General features: G+C 31.5%; 1 protein-coding gene across 1 annotated transcript in view; it reads right to left on the bottom strand.

Moving 5' to 3' along the window:
* acp7 (acid phosphatase 7, tartrate resistant (putative)) overlaps positions 1 to 17,115 on the bottom strand; it is a 21,377-nt gene extending 4,262 nt beyond the window's left edge. The window contains exons 1-8 of the mRNA XM_042773405.1: positions 17,005 to 17,115; positions 15,402 to 15,602; positions 15,143 to 15,325; positions 14,228 to 14,253; positions 12,223 to 12,320; positions 8,611 to 8,673; positions 1,132 to 1,246; positions 76 to 189 (exon numbers count right to left, since the gene is read on the bottom strand). Coding sequence (XP_042629339.1) covers positions 76 to 189; positions 1,132 to 1,246; positions 8,611 to 8,673; positions 12,223 to 12,320; positions 14,228 to 14,253; positions 15,143 to 15,325; positions 15,402 to 15,602; positions 17,005 to 17,107 — 903 coding nt within the window. The 5' untranslated portion in view covers positions 17,108 to 17,115. The remainder of the gene's footprint in view (positions 1 to 75; positions 190 to 1,131; positions 1,247 to 8,610; positions 8,674 to 12,222; positions 12,321 to 14,227; positions 14,254 to 15,142; positions 15,326 to 15,401; positions 15,603 to 17,004) is intronic.
* Positions 17,116 to 18,959: the final 1,844 nt, after the last annotated feature.

Genomic DNA, 18,959 nt, shown 5'->3' with positions numbered 1-18,959 from the left:
CGTCTTTAGAGGGTACTACGACAGAATCACCCATCAGACGTGCAGAAGCACAGCATGAGATCTGAGATCACTCACGTAGCTCTGGAACTGTGTGCAGTCGTCTCCGTCATCGTTGGAGCAGTACATGGGTCTGTGTCCCATCGTGATGATCCACGGCCGCTGCGCTCGGTTCTCCGGACGGTTCGCTTCCTTTATCAAGCACAGAAACACAAGACCGCACGCTTCAAGAATATTCCCTTGCTTTATCCATAAATGCCCACTCAGCTTTGCTTAGTTTTAAGGATACTTCAGTAAAACTGTTTAAAGGAATAGTTCACCCCAAAATTAATGTTTTTTTTTGTTTTTTTTTTGCTGAAAATGTGCTCATCCCAGATTAAGATGAGTTTGTTTCTTCATCAGGTTTGTAGAAATGCAGCACTGCATCAGTGTCTCATCAATGGATGCTCTGCAGTGAATGGGTGCCGTCAGAATGAGAGTCCAAACAGCTGATAAAAACATCACAATAAATCCACAAGTAATCCACAGCACTCCAGTCCATCAGTGAACATCTGGTAAAGACAAAAGCTGAAACACAAATCCAGCATTAAGACGTTTTTTAACTCAAATACATAGAGTCTATAATCCATAATAACACTTTCCTCCAGTGAAAAAAGTGTTCTGGTGTGAATCAGGAGAGAAATCTGCACAGATCAAGCAGCTTTTTTTTAAAACAGCTCTGAACAAATATGTGTCTGGATTTTTTGATGTGAGAGACAACAGGAGATGCACTTTTTTCACTCGAGGAAGTGTTATTATGGATTATAGACTCTATGTATTTGAGTTAAAAACATCTTAATGCTGGATGTGTTTTCATCTTTTGTCTTCTCCAGATGTTCACTGATGGACTGGAGTGCTGTGGATTACTTGTGGATTATTTTGATGTTTTTTATCAGCTGTTTGGACTCTCATTCTGACGGCACCCATTCAATGCAGCAGAGCATCCATTGCTGAGACACTGATGCAATGCTACATTTCTACAAACCTGATGAAGAAACAAACTCATACTAATCTCTGAAAATGAGTTTTACAGTGTTCATCCACAGTAAATCTGATTTCTGAGAGAACGCAGCAGCATCTGTTGTGTATTTGTACCTGTAGATCCGCCTGCAGCCACTCATACTGTCTGAAGAGCAGATCCAGGCCGTAATCCAGATAGAAATAGACTTCCGTGGAAAAGGAGATGATATGAGCGGGTCCAATGTTCCAGCTACACACACACAGTTATAAACATGCTTCAGTTTTCAAAACTGATTGTGCAAACACTAAATGTTTCTTCAGACTGGAAAAAACAATCATCCAACAAAGCAGAGCTGGATTCATCCTCCTCTCTGTGTTTAAAGCAGAACCTCAGTAGTTTTTCCAGCTTTCTCCCAAGAGCACAGATGTATCGCTCGCTCAATTATGACATTCCAGCGCAGAGATGATTCATAACAAACATACTCAACTGACTACAATCTGCATCTTATGACCTTCTCAAACAGTATATCCAGACATTATAATTGAGCTCATGTGAGGAACTACAGAATTAAAACAGGGAGAGTCTTTCTAGCTTTCTTTCTTTATAGTGTAAAAAACTCGCAGCCCAGTAAGATATAACAGACAAAGTGCAATAAAATAAACACTTCTTTTCTTTCCACCAGTCTGAAAGATACAGAAGTTTGTTTCCGTCACAGGATAATGAAAAATAACAAAGGTAACTGCAACTTAATTTTTTTTTCTTGCTATAGTGCAAAAAAAGTCAGAATTGTCAGATATAAAGACAGAATTGAGAAAAAAGTCAGACTTGTATGATATAAAGTAAGAATTGCAAGATAAAGTGTCAAAATTGTGAGAAAAAAAGTCAGAATTGCTAAAAAAAAAAGAAAAAAGTCAGAATTGCAAGATAAAGTGTCAAAATTGTGAGAAAAAAAAAGTCAGAATTGCTAAAAAAAAAAAAACAAGAAAAAGTCAGAAATTGCAAGAGATAAAGTGTCAAAATTGTGAGGAAAAAAAAGTCAGAATTGCCTAAAAACAAAAAAAAAGTCAGAATTGCTAAAAAAAAAGTAAAAAAAAAGTAAAGAATTGCAATTGTTGAGAAAAAGTGTCCAAAATTGCTAAGTGAGAAAAAAAAAAGTCAGAATTGCTAGATAAAGTTGCAAAAGTGAAAAGAAAATGATAAAAGAAGATTGCTAAAAAAAAGAAAAAAGTCAAAAGTCAGATTGCAAGATAAAGTGTCAAAATTGTGAGAAAAAAAAAGTCAGAATTGCTAAAAAAAGAAAAAAGTCAGAATTGCTAAAAAAAAGAAAAAAGTCAGAATTGCAAGATAAAGTGTCAAAATTGTGAGGAAAAAAAAAGTCAGAATTGCTAAAAAAAAGTCAGAACTGCTAAAAAAGAAAGTCAGAATTGCTACAAAAAAAAAGTAAGAATTGCAAGATAAAGTGCCAAATTTGCTAAAAAAAAAAGTCAGAATTGCTAAAAAAAAAATAAAAAAGTCAGAATTGCTAAAAAAAAAAAAAAAGGTCAGAATTGCTAAAAATAAAAAAAAAGTCAGAATTGCTAAAAAAAAAAAAAAAAAAGTCAGAATTGCTAAAAAAAAAAAAAGTCAGATTTGCTAAAAAAAAAGTCAGAATTGCTAAAAAAAAAGTCAGAACTGCTAAAAAAAGAAAGTCAGGAATTGCCTACAAAAAAAAGTAAGAACAATTGCAAGATAAAGTGTCAAAATTGTGAGAAAAAAAGTCAGAATTGCTAAAAAAAAAAAGTCAGAATTGCTAAAAAAAAAAAAAAAAAAAAAAGTCAGAATTGCTAAAAAAAAAGAAAAAAGTCAGAATTGCTAAAAAAAAAGTCAGAATTGCTAAAAAAAAGTCAGAACTGCTAAAAAAGAAAGTCAGAATTGCTACAAAAAAAGTAAGAATTGCAAGATAAAGTGTCAAAATTGTGAGAAAAAAAGTCAGAATTGCTAATAAAAAAGAAAAAAGTCAGAATTGCAAGATAAAGTGTCAAAATTGTGAGGAAAAAAAAAGTCAGAATTGCTAAAAAAAAGTCAGAACTGCTAAAAAAGAAAGTCAGAATTGCTACCAAAAAAAAGTAAGAATTGCAAGATAAAGTGCCAAATTTGCTAAAAAAAAAGTCAGAATTGCTAAAAAAAAAAAAAAAAAGTCAGAATTGCAAAAAAAAGTCAGAATTGCAAGATAAAGTGTCAAAATTGTGAGAAAAAAAAAGTCAGAATTGCTAAAAAAAAAAAAAGTCAGAATTGCTAAAAAAAAAGTCTGAATTGCTAAAAAAAAGTCAGAACTGCTAAAAAAGAAAGTCAGAATTGCTAAAAAAAAAAGAAAAAAGTCAGAATTGCAAGATAAAGTGTCACAAATTGTGAAGAAAAAAAGTCAGAATTGCTAAAAAAAAAAAAAAGTTCAGAAAAAAAAAAAAGTAAGGAAATTGCAAAATAAAAGGTCAAAATTGCTAAAAAAAAAAGTCAGTAACTTGCTTAAAAAAGAAAAAGTCAGAAATTGCTACCAAAAAAAAAGTATAATTGACAAGATAAATTGTCCAAATTGTGAGACCAAAAAAGTCAGAATTGCCTAAAAAAAGAAAAAAGAAGTCAGAATTGCTAAAAAAAAAAAGTGAGGAGAATTTGCTAAAAAAAAGTCAGAACTGCTAAAAAAAAAAGTCAGAATTTTACAAAAAAAAAAGTAAGAATTGCAAGATAAAGTGTCAAAATTGTGAGAAAAAAAGTCAGAATTGCTAAAAAAAAAAAAAGTCAGAATTGCTAAAAAAAAGTAAGAATTGCAAGATAAAGTGTCAAAATTGTGAGAAAAAAAGTCAGAATTGCTAAAAAAAAGAAAAAAGTCAGAATTGCTAAAAAAAAGTAAGAATTGCAAGATAAAGTGTCAAAATTGTGGAGAAAAAACAGTCAGAATTGCTACCAAAAAAAAAAAAGGGGTTGGTCAGAATTGCTACAAAAAAAAAAAAAAAAGTCAGAATTGCTAAAAAAAAAGTCAGAAATGCCTGAAAAAACAAGTCAAAGAACTGGTCAGAACTGCTAAAAAAGAAAGTCAGAATTGCTACAAAAAAAGTAAGAATTGCAAGATAAAGTGTCAAGATTGTGGTAAGAATTGTTAGAATTGATGAAAAAAGTCAGAATTGCAAGATAAAGTGTTCAAAATTGTGAGGAAAAAAAAAGTAAGAATTGCTAAAAAAAAGTCAGAACTGCTAAAAAAAGAAAGTCAGAATTGGCTACAAAAAAAAAGTAAGAATTTGCAAGATAAAGTTGCCCCAAATTTGCTAAAAAAAAAAGTCAGAATTGCTAAAAAAAAAAAAAAGTCAGAATTGCAAAAAAAAGTCAGAATTGCAAGATAAAGTGTCAAAATTGTGAGAAAAAAAGTCAGAATTGCTAAAAAAAAGAAAAAAGTCAGAATTGCTAAAAAAAAGTAAGAATTGCTAAAAAAAAGTCAGAACTGCTAAAAAAGAAAGTCAGAATTGCTACAAAAAAAAGTAAGAATTGCAAGATAAAGTGTCAAAATTGTGAGAAAAAAAGTCAGAATTGCTAAAAAAAAGAAAAAAAATGAAAAAAAAAAGAAAAAAGTCAGGGAGTTTGCTAAAAAAAAGTAAGAATTGCTAAAAAAAAAAAGTCAGAACTGCCTAAAAAAAAGAAAGTCAGAATTGCTACAAAAAAAAAGTAAGAATTGCAAGATAAAGTGTCACAAAATGTGTGAGAAGAAAAAAAGTCAGAAATTGCTATACAAAAAAAAAAAAAAAAGAAAAAAAAAAAAAAAAAAAAAAAAAAAAGGTCAGGAATTGCCTAGAAAAAAAAGTAAGAATTGCCAAGATAAAGTGTCCAAAATTGTGAGAAAAAAAAAGTTCAGAATTTGCTAAAAAAAAAAAAGTCAGGGAATTGACTAAAAAAAAAGTCCAAAGAATTGCAAGATAAGTGTCAAAATTGTGAGAAGAAAAAAAGTCAGAATTGCCTAAAAAAAAAAAAAAAAAAAGTTCAGGAATTGACTAAAAAAAAGTAAGAATTGCAAGATAAAGTGTTCAAAATTGTGAGAAGGAACAAAAAGTCAGAATTGCTTAAAAAAAAAGAAAAAGTCAGAATTGCAAAAAAAAAAGTGTAAAAAGACAAAGTGTCAAAATTGTGAAAAAAAAGTCAGAATTGCAAAAAAAAGTCAGAACTGCTAAAAAACGTAAGAAGTGCAAGATAAAGTGGTCAAAAGAAAAAAAAAAAAGTCACGAATCTGCTCTACAAAAAAAAGTCAGAAATTGCTGCCTAAAAAAAGGAAAAATGCAAGATAAATGTCAAAATTGTAGAAACAAAGTCAAATCACAGAATTGCAAAAAAATAAAAAGCCAAATTTGCAAAAAAAAAACGTCAGAAATGTGGAGGAAATAAAAAAAAAAAAAAAAAACAAGTCAGAACTTGCTAAAAAATTCCAGAAATTGCTAGGAAAGTAAAAAAAAAAGTCAGAATTGCTAAAAAAAAAAAAGTCAGAATTGCAAAAAAAAAGTCAGAATTGCTAAAAAAGTCAGAATTGCTAAAAAAAAAAAAGTCAGATTTGCTTAACAAAAGTCAGAATTGCTAAAAAAAAAAAAAAAAAGTCAGATTTTTGCTAAAAAAGTCAGAATTGCCCCTAAAAAAAAAAAAAAAAAGTCAGAATTGCTAAAAAAAGTCAGAATTGCTAAAAAAAAAAAAGAAAAAAAAAAAGTCAGAATTGCTTAACAGTGCTAAAAAAAAAAAAAGTCAGATTTGCTAAAAAAGAAAAGTTCAGAATTGCTAAAAAAAAAGTCTAAACAAGTCAGAATGCCACTAAAAAAAAAAAAAAAGTCAGATTTGCTAAATTGCTAAAAAAAGTCAGAATTGCTAAAAAAGTCAGAATTGCTAAAAAAAAAAGATTTGATATTTGATTAAGAATTGATAAAAAAAAAAAAAGCAAAAAGTCAGAATTGCTAAAAAAAAAAAGTCAGATTTGTGTAAAAAAAGTCAGAATTGCTAACAAAAAAAAAAAAAGTCAGAATTGCTAAAAAAAAAAAAAATTCAGTCAGATTTGCTAAAAAAAGTCAGAATTGCTTAATAAAAAAAAAAGTCAGAATTGCTAAAAAAAGTCAGAATTGCTAAAAAAAAAAAAGTCAGAATTGTCTAAAAAAAAGTAAGAATTGCAAGATAAGTTGTAATTGTGAGAAAAAAAGTCAGAATTGCCTAATAAAAAAAAAGAGAAAAAAGTCAGAATTGCAAGATAAAGAGTGTCAAAATTGTGATGGAAAAAAAAAAAAGTCAGAATTGCTAAAAAAAAAACAGTCAGATTTGCTGCTAGTGAAAAAAGAAAGTCAGAATTGCTACCAAAAAAAAGTAAGAATTGCAAAGATAAAGTGCCAAATTTGCTAAAAAAAAAAGTCAGAATTGCTAAAAAAAAAAAAAAAGAAAAAAGTTTGAATTTTGGCTAAAAAAGTCAGAACTTGCTACAAAAAAAAAAGTCAGAATTGCTAAAAAAAAAAAAAGTCAGAATTGCAAAAAAAAGTCAAGTGAATTGCTAAAAAAAAAAAAAAAGTCAGAATTGCAAAAAAAAAAAAAGTCAGATTTGCTAAAAAAGTCAGAATTGCTAAAAAAAAAAAAAGTCAGAATTGCTAAAAAAGTCAGAATTGCTAAAAAAAAAAAAAGTCAGATTTGCTAAAAAAAAGATAATCAGAATTGCAAGAAAAAGTCAAAAATTCGTAAAAAACCAAAAAAAAGTCAGATTGCTAAAAAAAAAAAGAAGTCAGATTGCTAAAAAAAAAAAAAAAAAGTCAGAATTGCAAAAAAAGTGTTCAGAATTGCTAAAAAAAAAAAAAGTCAGATTTGCTAAAAAAAAAAGTCAAAAGATAAAGTGTCAGAATGTGAGAAAAAAAAGTCAGAAATTGCTAAAAAAAAAAAAAAAAAAAGTAGTCAGATTTGCTTAAAAAAGTCAGAATTGCTAAAAAAAAAAAAAAGTCAGAATTGCTACAAAAAAAGTCCAGAAGAACTGCACGATAAAAAATTGTGAAAAGTCAGGAATTGCTAAAAAAAAAGTCAGTTGAATGTTTAAGATTAAAGTGCAAAATTGCTAAAAAAAAAGTCAGAATTGCTAAAAAAAAAAAAAAAGTCAGAATTGCTAAAAAAAAAAAAAAGTCCAGAGATTTGCTAAAAAAAGTCAGAATTGCTAAAAAAAAAAAAAAAAAAGTCAGAATTGCGAGAAAAAATCCGAAACTATATTCAGGAGCTTGTCTTGCATTTTTCTCCTTAATGAAAGAAAAAAAGTCTAAATTGCGTAAAAAAAAAAGTCAGAATTGCTAAAAAAAAAACAGTCAGTGTCAAATTTGCTTAAAAAAAGTCAGATTGCTAAAAAAGGTCAGAATTGCTAAAAAAAAAAAAAGTCAGATTTCTAAAAAAAAAAAAGTCAGAATTTGCTAAAAAAAAAAAAAAAGTCAGAATTGCCTAAAAAAAAAAAAGTCCGATTTGCCATTGCTAGTCAGAATTGCTAAAAAAAAAAAAAAGTCAGAATTGCTAAAAAAATTAAAAAAAAAAAAAGTCAGATTTGCTAAAAAAAAAAAAAGTCAGATTTGCTAAAAAGAATTGCAAAAAAGTCAGAATTGCTAAAAAAAAAAAAGTCAGAATTGCAAAAAAAAAGAAAAAAAGTCAGAATTGCTAAAAAAAAAGTCAGAATTGCTAAAAAAAAAAAAAAAAGTCAGAATTGGCTAAAAAAAAAAAAGTCAGATTTGCTAAAAAAGTCAGAATTGCTAAAAAAAAAAAAAGTCAGATTTGCTAAAAAAAAAAAAAAAAGTCAGATTTGCTAAAAAAAAAAAAAGTCAATTTGCTAAAAAAAGTCAGAATTGCTAAAAAAAAAAAGTCAGAATTGCTAAAAAAAAAGAGTCAGATTTGCAAAAAAAGTCAGAATTGCTAAAAAAAAAAAAAAGTCAGATTTGCTAAAAAAAAAAATTTGCTAAAAAAAAAAAAAGTCAGAATTGCTAAAAAAAAAAAAAAAAAAGTCAGAATTGCTAAAAAAAGTCAGACTTGCCTAAAAAAAAAAAGAGTTCAAAAAAAAAAAAGGGGAAAAGGGTCAAAGTCAAATTGCTAAACAAAAAAAAAGTAGAATTGCTAACAAAAAAAAAAAAGTCAGATTTGCTAAAAAAGTCAGAATTGCTAAAAAAAAAAAAGTCAGAATTGCTAAAAAAAGTCAGAATTGCTAAAAAAGTCAGAATTGCTAAAAAAAAAAAAAAGTCAGAATTGCTAAAAAAAGTCAGAATTTGCTAAAAAAAAAAAAAGTCAGAATTGCAAAAAAAAAGTCAGAATTGCTAAAAAAGTTCAAATTGTCGAATATAAATCAAAAAAAAAAAGTCAGAAACAAATAAAAAAAAAAGTCAGAATTGCTAAAAAAAAAAAAAAAAAAAAAGTCAGAATTGCAAGTTAAAAAGTCAGAACTGTGAGAAAAAAAGTCAGAATTGAGAGATATAAAGCAGAATTCTTTCTCAGAATTGTGTTAAAAAAGACCTTTTTTCTAATCCTGTGGTGGAAACAAGCTTCCACAGAAAGAAAACAAAGCAAAACAGCCCAAGATCTCAGACGCTTGTCTTGAGTGTCAGTGCTCGTACCTGTACCACAGATTCTCCGTGTGTCCCGGCATACTGAAACGACTCCTGTAGTGGGAGAAGTTACTGGAAAAATAAACACAGACAGAAAATCACAGACTGAAAACCACAGCAGCTGTTCCTGAATTACACAGTGAACATACTCAGGCCTTGAGAGGACGCGAGCGCTGACACAGACACCAGGAGAAACAGAAAAACACCAAACGCTCTCGTGCCGCACATAAGCATGAGATACGGCCGTGTGGATGGACGGGGTTAATTCAGGGGCGCTGTCAGTGACCTCAGAGGGTGGGGTCAAAGGTCAAGAGGATGCGGGGTTCAGGATCTTTTTTTTGAGTTTCCGTTGTGCTGGTACAGATGTGCTGAGAGCTCACAGGGGTCGTGAGGTCAAGGCTAGGAACACATCCGGTCAGACATTTACAGGATATTTCACTGAGCCCAAATCCACCTCCACACATAATCAATCACTCTAACATCGGTCCAGAGGTTTGTGCTGCCCTCCAGTGGTCACAGTGAGGTCAGCACTCAAACTAGTTCACTAAAAATACATGAAAACAGCAAAAACAAAGTCAGCAGGCTGTCTTCTGAAGCACTTACTAAGACAGATGTGACTCTGAGTGAATTATTCAGGAGCTGGTCAGATTGCAAATACAGTGCAAAAAGCATTCTTTGTCTTATCTAAACATTCTTAAATCAAGATGCATTTATTCTTAAAACAAGAACACATATTTATTTTATTTATTTATGATTTAACATCATGTCAGCAGCAATGGTTATATTCGTGGCAAAATCAATGGTATTTAAATTTTAAATTACAATGTCATTTCAATAATTTTTTTTTTTTTTTTTAAGAATTTAAGAATTTTGTCTTAAAAACAATTAAAGAAAAAATACACACATATACTTTATATGGCAATAACAACAATTATATGGAATCATTCAATTTAATCTAAAATCATTCCAGGAGAAGCGTTTTTAAAAATGTCCTTAAATATATTTTCTGAATAAAATCGTTGTTTAATATCACTTAAAAATGTACGTGTTTTAAACTCAAGAAATTATGACATAAATCACAAACCCGTTTCCCCTTTCAATAAAATATGAATGAGTCTTGAGTGAACAATTAATCATCCTCGACCTCTTCATATCTATTTTCAAAATAATAACAATAAATATAGCGATTATCGGGGTTTAAGTGCTTTAAGGCATTTAAGCACATATGAAAAAATACATTATGTATTATTTAGCAAGCTTGTAACCACCTAAATCAATGATTTAAAAAAGCATTTTTAGCAAATCCAGGTATTTTATCATTTTTAATGTTTATGACTGTTACAGCGCCACCTATGGCCGGAGTGGAGGAGTCTGCAAAAGCATTTTTTATTTTTTTTAATAATTCCAAATATTAAAGATATTAAAGCGAAAAATCTAGGACTGGTTTGAGGGTCCACCTCATATAGTTTAACAAGAACAAATATCTGCCACACTGAAGAAAATCTGCTGTAGAAAGAAAAGTTAATTTACAGATAATTACAAAGAAACAGCAAGTAACACATTGAACTAACATATAATTTGTTTTATTTACAACTTTTGTTTTACAGTGCAATGGGGACAGACAAACTAACTTGCTTTCCATTTGGATTAATTTGGACATTTGTTCTGGTTTTAATCTTAAAATCACTTTATTCTGATCAATTTCCATTCTTATCTTCTGCAGTAAATGTGTGTTTTTTTATTAATGTTTTTTTGATATTATTTTTGTTGTGGAAAAAGAGAAAAGTGTTGTGAGATAATATAATTTTTCGCCCTGTTTAGTAAGATTTGGATTTGGAAAATCTTAAAAGACAGGCATATGTAAATGTGGGATCAATAATCCATTATAAAAGTACAGAGAGTATAAATCTCAGTCCTGAAGGTGGGGTTAAAATCATCTCATCTCATCTGGACGTTCAGTAGATGATCATCTGGTTACGGTTTATCTACAGTCGTCACTAAACGTCTCTGAAGATCTCACTAAACATCAGTCGCTCAGCTCTCGCTCCGCAGGGTCAGACATCCATGTGGCTTTGATTTGATGTCCCAGAATCACACAAACTGATGGGACGTTCTCTTCTGTCTGCAGCAAGAGCCTGGAACATTTGCTGCATCGGTCCATCTGATACTACAGACACAAAAACACTCGCTGCTTCTTATTCCTATATGTTCTGTGACAACGCTGTCAATGTGCTTCGGGGGGGATCTCAGGGGAACGTGTCTGACCCACCACAAAATGAAATGAAAAAACAGTAATAAATTATTTTTTTTTATTAAAGAAAATGAATCTTTTATTTTATGGGCATTCATATTTATTATAGTTTGTAATATTTAACCCTCATAATGCATTCGGCTCCATTTTGACCTGGAAGAGATACATAAACATCTCTTGAAAAAAAAAAAAAAAAAAAGTTTTTAGTAACTTTGCAAATGCTTTAAGAACTTCAAAATAAACATATTTTTCAGATTATATACAATTCTTTTTTTTAGGAGATTTAAAAATTTTTTGTGTTTGGTTCATTTTGACCCGGATATGTATGGAGCACCATTAGTGTCAAAAATACTTTTTGTAAAATTATCTGTGAAGTTATATATAAACAATTATACATAAAAAAAAACATTTACATTGTGGCTTTTCTACATATCTCACGCACTTTGGGACCGAAATTTTATTATAAACCTGAATATGTATGTCTACTGATAAACCATTGCAGCATGAAAAACTGATCACTTTTTTCATCTGAAAGTGATATTTATGTTGTTTTGTTAGAAAAAAAAATGTGGATTTCATAAATTTGGACTGGACTGTTTTGGAGCAATAATGAGCTACATATTTAATTAAATTCCATTTATTCCAATGGGGTTAATACTGATAATTCCCAGATTATATGTTCTTAGAAATTCCATACAATGATATATTCAAATAAAACTTCTCATCAATATTGAATATATACCTGTATATATATATATATTGCATCTAACATGGTAACACTCAAAACTTTGTATTTTGCTCACATTCACTCATGAGAAGCTGCTGATCAGACACAATATAGTTTTAGTTGACAGATATTAAGTTATGATTGTTTTATAAAATAGTGATTCTGCAGGTCCAAATGGACCCCAATCGTGAGCCTTGTCTACAGAGTTTGAATGCATCATCAGGGTCAAACACAACTGGGGGAAATAATCAACATCCTAAAATAGGCTTGTTTTCTTTATGCAAAATATAATGATTGTATTTTTCTTCTGGTTTTGAAGTAAATATTATTGGTTAAGCGTAACTGCATGCCTCTCGTTGAGCTCCGGCCCGTTTCTCCGTGTTCTTTGGCTCTGCTGATGTTGTTTAGATGACAGCGGCTCTTGAGCAAATCCAGACATGCGATTAAAATGACGCGTGTCATGAAAAGTTTCCCAAAAATGTTCTGAATCTCCGCTGTGGAACGGATTCTTTTGTTCTAGACAGCAGCGTTTTTTTAATTTCTGCACTCTATAACCCGGTTAAAATCTCCTGATGACTGACCTTCTCAAAAGAAATTAAGTTCAGATCAGGTTTAGGTTAAGAGGAGGTCAAAAATCACTTACTAAGCCCACTCGTGGTTTCCAGGACAGGTCATATACGGCGTGTAAGCAGCGATGGACTCGATCTGCCGCATGAACTCATCACCGATCCGGCCGTTATCCTGATTAAACACACACACACACACACACACACACACACACACACACACACACACACACACACACACACACACACACACACAGACACACACTCACACACTCACACACACACACACACACACGCACACGCACACACCACACCACGCACACGCACACACACACACACACACACACACACACACACACACACACACACACACACACACACACACACACACACAGACACACACACACACACACCAGGGCTATTTCAGTATCACTGAGACACTATTATAGTTTTTATTAATAGTTTGAAGTCATTTTTTTATATATATTTTCCATTTTCTTTGCAATTTTTGTTCAACTTTAAGCATTTGGTGTATATTTTTGTCATTTTTATGTTCTGTTTCTTTGAATATGTCTACATAGTTTTATATATATATATATATATATATATATATATATATATATATATATATATATATATATATATTATATATATTATTTTTTTTATTTTTTTTGCAGTTTTACTTATTTTAATGCATCAAGTTAAACTAAACTAAACGAAAATGAGAAATTTTGCCTTGGCAGTTATCTGAAATAAAATAATTAATGCAATAAAATAATAACACTAATAAAAATGATCAAAACAAATAACAAAATGACTAAAACATTAATTAAAATTAAAACAGAAAATATGAAATAGTGTTAATAAAAAATATAACAGTTTTTTATAAGTTATTATAGTTAACTAAAAAAAAATATATATACATTTACTTGAAATAAAATAAATGTTAACCGGAATGAAATATTTTATTTAGGCTTGTTGTCATAGAAACATTTCTCTTTTTCATTTAGTTTCCCTAAAACTAAATCTGAAATAAAAATTAATAAAAACTATATAGACATTAAAAAAAAAAAACACAATCTATTAAAAATGACATAAAAAACAAAATTAATAAAAAAAATTAAAATTAAAATTTTAATGAAAACAGAAAATATAAAAATAAAAATCAGTTCAAAATATTCTAACAGTTTGTCAATGCTACTAAAATAACACTGAGACATAAAACATCCTCAAAATCAGACTGTGATTAGAAACAGATGTTCAGTAGTTCAGCTCATAATCACATTATGATGTAATAAGACAGACACTGCTTTAAGACTAAACAGCACACGGCTTCAGCATTAAAAGTTACAGGTGAGACGAGTGTGATTAAATTACTCATTAACTTTAACAGAACCCTATCACCATGTGCAATGATGCATGTGATCAAATAATCACACAGAGCCGAGCTTGCACTATTCTTTGAAATAGACCTCGTTATTGGTGATAATATAAGTCTAATGCTCTGTTAACAACCAAGAGGTGAACAGTGAAACCTGGCAAAATGAACACGTCTTTATCTGATCAAATCAATACACTGAATGCATACGAGCTGCTTCAGATAAAAGTGTCTGTAAATGAAGGCAGCCCGTCATCAGAAACCTCAGTCATGACAAACTTAAATCAGATCCGTCTATTTTCCAGACACTTACATAATCAAACCAGGGATTTTGGGCAATTTTGTGGTCGGGTGTTGGGTTTCCATTGCTTTATTGAGTTTTCAGATGCACTGAAGTTTGACAGCTGTATGTGTGGTTTTTGTCACTGATTATGATATTATGGGGAACATTAGGCATTCGGGTCAAAATGATGTGGATCATCGCTTACATATTTTGATCATGACTTGATTTGACTGATTTCTGAAGTTTTGTGCTAAATACAGACGCCTTAAAAACACAGCAGCAAAAACGGTCCACTCGTAACAATCATTCTATCTTAATTTACTTCCCTCGTGTTGTTCAAATTAACATGAAAGCAGAAAATCAAAAAATAAAATGCACTGTGATGTGAAACTACATGGCCAACAGGCTTTGTGTTTCTTACCTCGTGCATGTCATACGCGAAATCCCCTGTGAAAACAATCACATGCTGTAAAGTGCATGCACAAGCAAAACTATAACTAAACCACACAAACTATCATCACTGGGACGACAAACTAATCTGCTCTTACTCAGCTAAAGGAATAGTTACACAAAATGAAAATCTGCTGAAAATATACTCAGGATGAGTTTGTTTCTTCATCAGGTTTGTAGAAATGTAGCACTGCATCAGTGTCTCATCAATGGATGCTCTGCAGTGAATGGGTGCCGTCAGAATGAGAGTCCAAAACAGCTGATTAAAAACATCACAATACCACAAGTAATCCACAGCACGCCAGTCCATCAGTGAACATCTGGAGAAGACAAAAGCTGAAAACAAATCCAGCATTAAGACTTTTTTAACTCAAATACATAGAGTCTATAATCCATAATAACACTTCCTCCTCCAGTGAAAAAGTGTTCTGGTTGTGAATCAGGAGAGAAATCTGCACAGATCAAGCAGCGTTTAAAACAGCTCTAAATATGTGTCTGGATTTTGATGTGAGAGACAACAGGAGATGCACTTTTTCACTGCAGGAAGTCTTATTATGGATTATAGACTCTATGTATTTGAGTTTTAAAACATCTTAATGCTGGATTGTGTTTCATCTTTTGTCTTCTCCAGATGTTAACTGATGGACTGGAGTGTGTGGATGGATTACTTGTGGATTATTGTGATGTTTTTATCAGCTGTTTGGACTCTCATTCTGACGGCACCCATTCACTGCAGAGCATCCATTGCTGAGACACTGATGCAGTGCTACATTTCTACAAACCTGATGAAGAGATAAACTCAGATGATCTGAGGATGAGCACTTTTTAATTTTGTCTGACCTATTCCTTGAATCGAGTCCATATGTGTGTGTGACTGCAGTCTCACCGATGTGCAGAATGACGTCGTACATCCCCATCTGCGTCTCCTTCTGCAGTCGACTCAGAGACTGAGGGTTTTCGTTGCCCATGTCCCCGAACAGAGCGAATCTGGGGCTGAAGCTCACGCTTTCATTCAGAGACGTGAAGTAGAAGATGTCGCTCCATCCGGCGCCGCTGCCGCAGTGATACACTGAAACACACACACACCTCTCAGCATCTCTGAGGTCCGGGTCACACACACTGAATGATGCCCGTGTGAAGGTTACCGTATGCAGCGGCCGGGATCAGATCGGTCAGCGTGACCCGGTGGATGTACATCGTCCTGTTCTCCGGCCCTCCATCGATAAACACGCTTGTGTTTCCCTTCGCCGTGTGACTGAAGAGCTTCCCGCCCCACAGACCGTACTCAACAACGCTCTCGGCTTCATCAGCGGTGGACCATGTGACCAGCATCGAGTTCTTCACACCTGAGGAAAGACGCTCCATTATAACCTCCTGCTCGGGTCACATGACCCTCTTTACTGTCACTGAGCAAAGTACAAACACAGAGACGACGAAATATCATTTCCACCCTCTCTCACCTGAAACTGGCTTCACTTCAATGAGGAAAAATTACTATATATTATTGAAATCGAAAAAGTCTAAAATATTATACATCTAAAAAATATCTCTTAATTTTTAAGTGAAATGCGCAACTAAATATCAGCTGAAATAAAATAAAATAATAGATATATTGACATTTTCAAACAACGTTATGCTGAAAAACATCAAATAAAATCTAATAAAATATTAAATATCATATCATTTCCACCCTCTCTCACCTGAAACTGGCTTCACTTTAATGAAGAAAAAATACTATATATTATTTAAATCGTGAAGTCTAAAATATTATACATCTAAAAAATATTTCTTAATTTTTAAGTGAAATGTGCAACTAAATATCAGCTGAAATAAAATAAAATAATAGATATATTGACATTTTCAAACAATGTTATGCTGAAAAACTTAAAATAAAATCTAATAAAATATTAAATATCATAACATTTCCACCCTCTCTCACCTGAAACTGTCATCAATGTAATGAGGAAAAATGATTATATATTAATTAAATCGTAGCGTCTTTATACATCAGCTGTCAAAAATCATAATTGCTCTTACAATACGCCTAATTTTCTGCATTTTAAATATAATTTAAGAGTTAAAATGTGCAATTCACATTGTCTAACAAAATTCTGCTGAAAAACATCAATATTAAATAAAATACAACCCTTCCTCATCTGAAATTGACATTATATCAAAGACAAAAAATACAGATTATTTAAATTGTGAAATCTTTAAAAACATCAGCTAGGTTGTTTGTTATAATTAATGATCTGCTCTGAAGATATATGTTAGCTTGAATTAAATATATTATTTATTATGGGTTTTATTTCCTCCCTCATCTGAAATTGTGACTAGGAAAAAATTTATATTTATTTAAATTGTGAAGTCTTTAAACCTCAGCTGTTTTTAGAAAAAATGCCTTATTTTCATGCCTTATTTTTTGAAGGTGTGAAATGTGCATTTGGCATTCTTAAATCAATATCTGCTGAAAAAATATCAACTGATTTTAAATCAAATATGAAATGCCAGACAGCTGAGAATGTGCAAAACAGATTACACTCACGAGAGCCAAAACATGAGTGTCCATCATCAGTATGAAGAAATCACACAATAACTGCAGGGCTTCCGTGGAAACCCATCTGTCTTTGTTTTGCACCATATTTCCTCATTAAACGGTCAGATTATTCTCGTACTGCACAAACTCATCTGAGTGCAGTCCGAGCCTCTTTGACAGACAGCTGTCAGTCATGAGGAGTGAACTCTCACCTGGATACGAGACGTGCACCTGGTCGTGCTGAGTGTTTAGGGTGAGTATGTAGGGGAAGGAAGAGATCAGAGCACAGAGACACAGCAGCACACACATCCTCATCTCTTCATCTGATCACACACCACACAGCACAGTTCATGGATCGTCACCGACGCAACATCGGAAGATAGAAGCATGCATGTGATTCACAGATGCACGACGTACACAACGGCCTGAATCATTTAGTGAAGTATTAATGCTCAGAAACACTCTTTACAGCAGTGTGTCATGTTCTGATGGAGCACTGCAGAGATCCACCTGGAATCAGTTATGACACTAATACATTTATCAGCACAAGACAAACACACTCAGATACAAATACTAAATAACATATGAATAAAACATGAAATATCATGACATTTCAACCCTCAGCTGAAACTATAAAAAAAAAAAAAAAAAAAAAAAAAAAAAAAAAAAAAAAATTAATAATTAATTTTCTGCATTCAAAAAATTTTTTGAGGCTTGTTTGAACTTTAACTGGTCAGAATGACATTTTCAGTCTAAAAATTCTGCTAATAAACATAACACTTATATCAAATAAAATATTTAAATAGGACATTTTGCAGCCTTCGACTCATCTGAATCCGCTTACTGTAAGGAGGAAAGAGTTATTATCTATGCATTTAAAATTATTAAGTCTTATACATCAGCTGTCAAATCTTATTTTTAGCCCTTATTTTATGCATTCAAAATATAATTTCTTATTTTTTATTTTTTTTTGATTATTTTTGACTGGTTATTAATGAATGAAATAAGATGACGTTACGTTTAAGTTAGCTATTAAAAGATGATTTAATATTATGGTTTTTTATTTTTCATGATTTAGGGTTAGTAATAGCAGAAACATAGTCAAACATGCGGGACACAGAACAGGCCGTGCGAAAACTGACTTTTGTTGTTTTCCGTGTAAACTGTGAGCACTTCCTGCTCCAGCGGTCACATGATCTGTGTTTGTGCGTCAGCTGAGCGTGCGCGCTCTCGTCACTGTTTCGGTTGTCCTGCAGAAACTCAGTAATTTTGTAATTATTTAAACCTCAAAACGTATTGATACTTCCCATTTATTATTATTTTTTCCTTTTCCTTCTGTTGTATTTTGTTCCTCCTTTGTTCCCATTTATTATTATTTTTTCCTTTTCCTTCTGTTGTATTTTGTTCCTCCTTTGTCTCGCTTCGTCAAATCTGTGTACATTTCCTCGCGCTGTAATGGAGGTTACAAAAAAAAAAAAAAAAAAAAATTAATACTTTCATTCATGAACGACTCATTAACTTAATCAAAAGTAACAGTAAAGACATTTATATGTGAAACACTACTATCGTTACACTGCTGCTGAATCTCAATCGTGTATTGATTTATTCAAGCTGCTTCAGCATCATGATATAACACAGGAACACTTTACAATAAGGTTTCATTAGTTAATGTTAGTTCATGCATTAACAAGCATTGCATGTTTATTCATCTTCGTGGACGTTAGTTAATAAACACAGCTGTTCATTGTTCAGGGTTTTGAAGGGTCTTAAACAGTTATCAGTTCCATCTACAAATGAAAGACCTATGTTAAAAGGGCATTTTCAATCAAAATGACAAGTCAAAGATGAGAAACAACCCTGAGGAGAACAGCAGTTTTTGCAGGTGCGAGCAGGCAGGTTAGTGAAAGTTAGTCTCCTATTTTAAAAATGAATTTAAAAGTAATGGACATTTGGTTGGAAGATGTGTTTTCAAACTTTGCTCGACTCCTTAAAATTTTCTTTAAATGTCTCCCGAAAAGGGTCTTGAAATGATTTTATAAACCTGCAGAAACGCTGTTGTTAGTTCATATCAGCTCAGATCCAGTAAATAACTTTTGATTGGTCTTGAGTATTATTATATTAATAAGAAATGTTTGGTGAATGCCTGCCTTCATTAACTACGCTTAAT

The sequence above is a fragment of the Cyprinus carpio genome, chromosome A17 (assembly GCF_018340385.1).
Source record: "Cyprinus carpio isolate SPL01 chromosome A17, ASM1834038v1, whole genome shotgun sequence".
Taxonomy (NCBI): Eukaryota; Metazoa; Chordata; class Actinopteri; order Cypriniformes; family Cyprinidae; genus Cyprinus; species Cyprinus carpio.
Note: the sequence above shows the minus strand (reverse complement) of the source record. Positions and strands in the feature narration are given on the sequence as shown.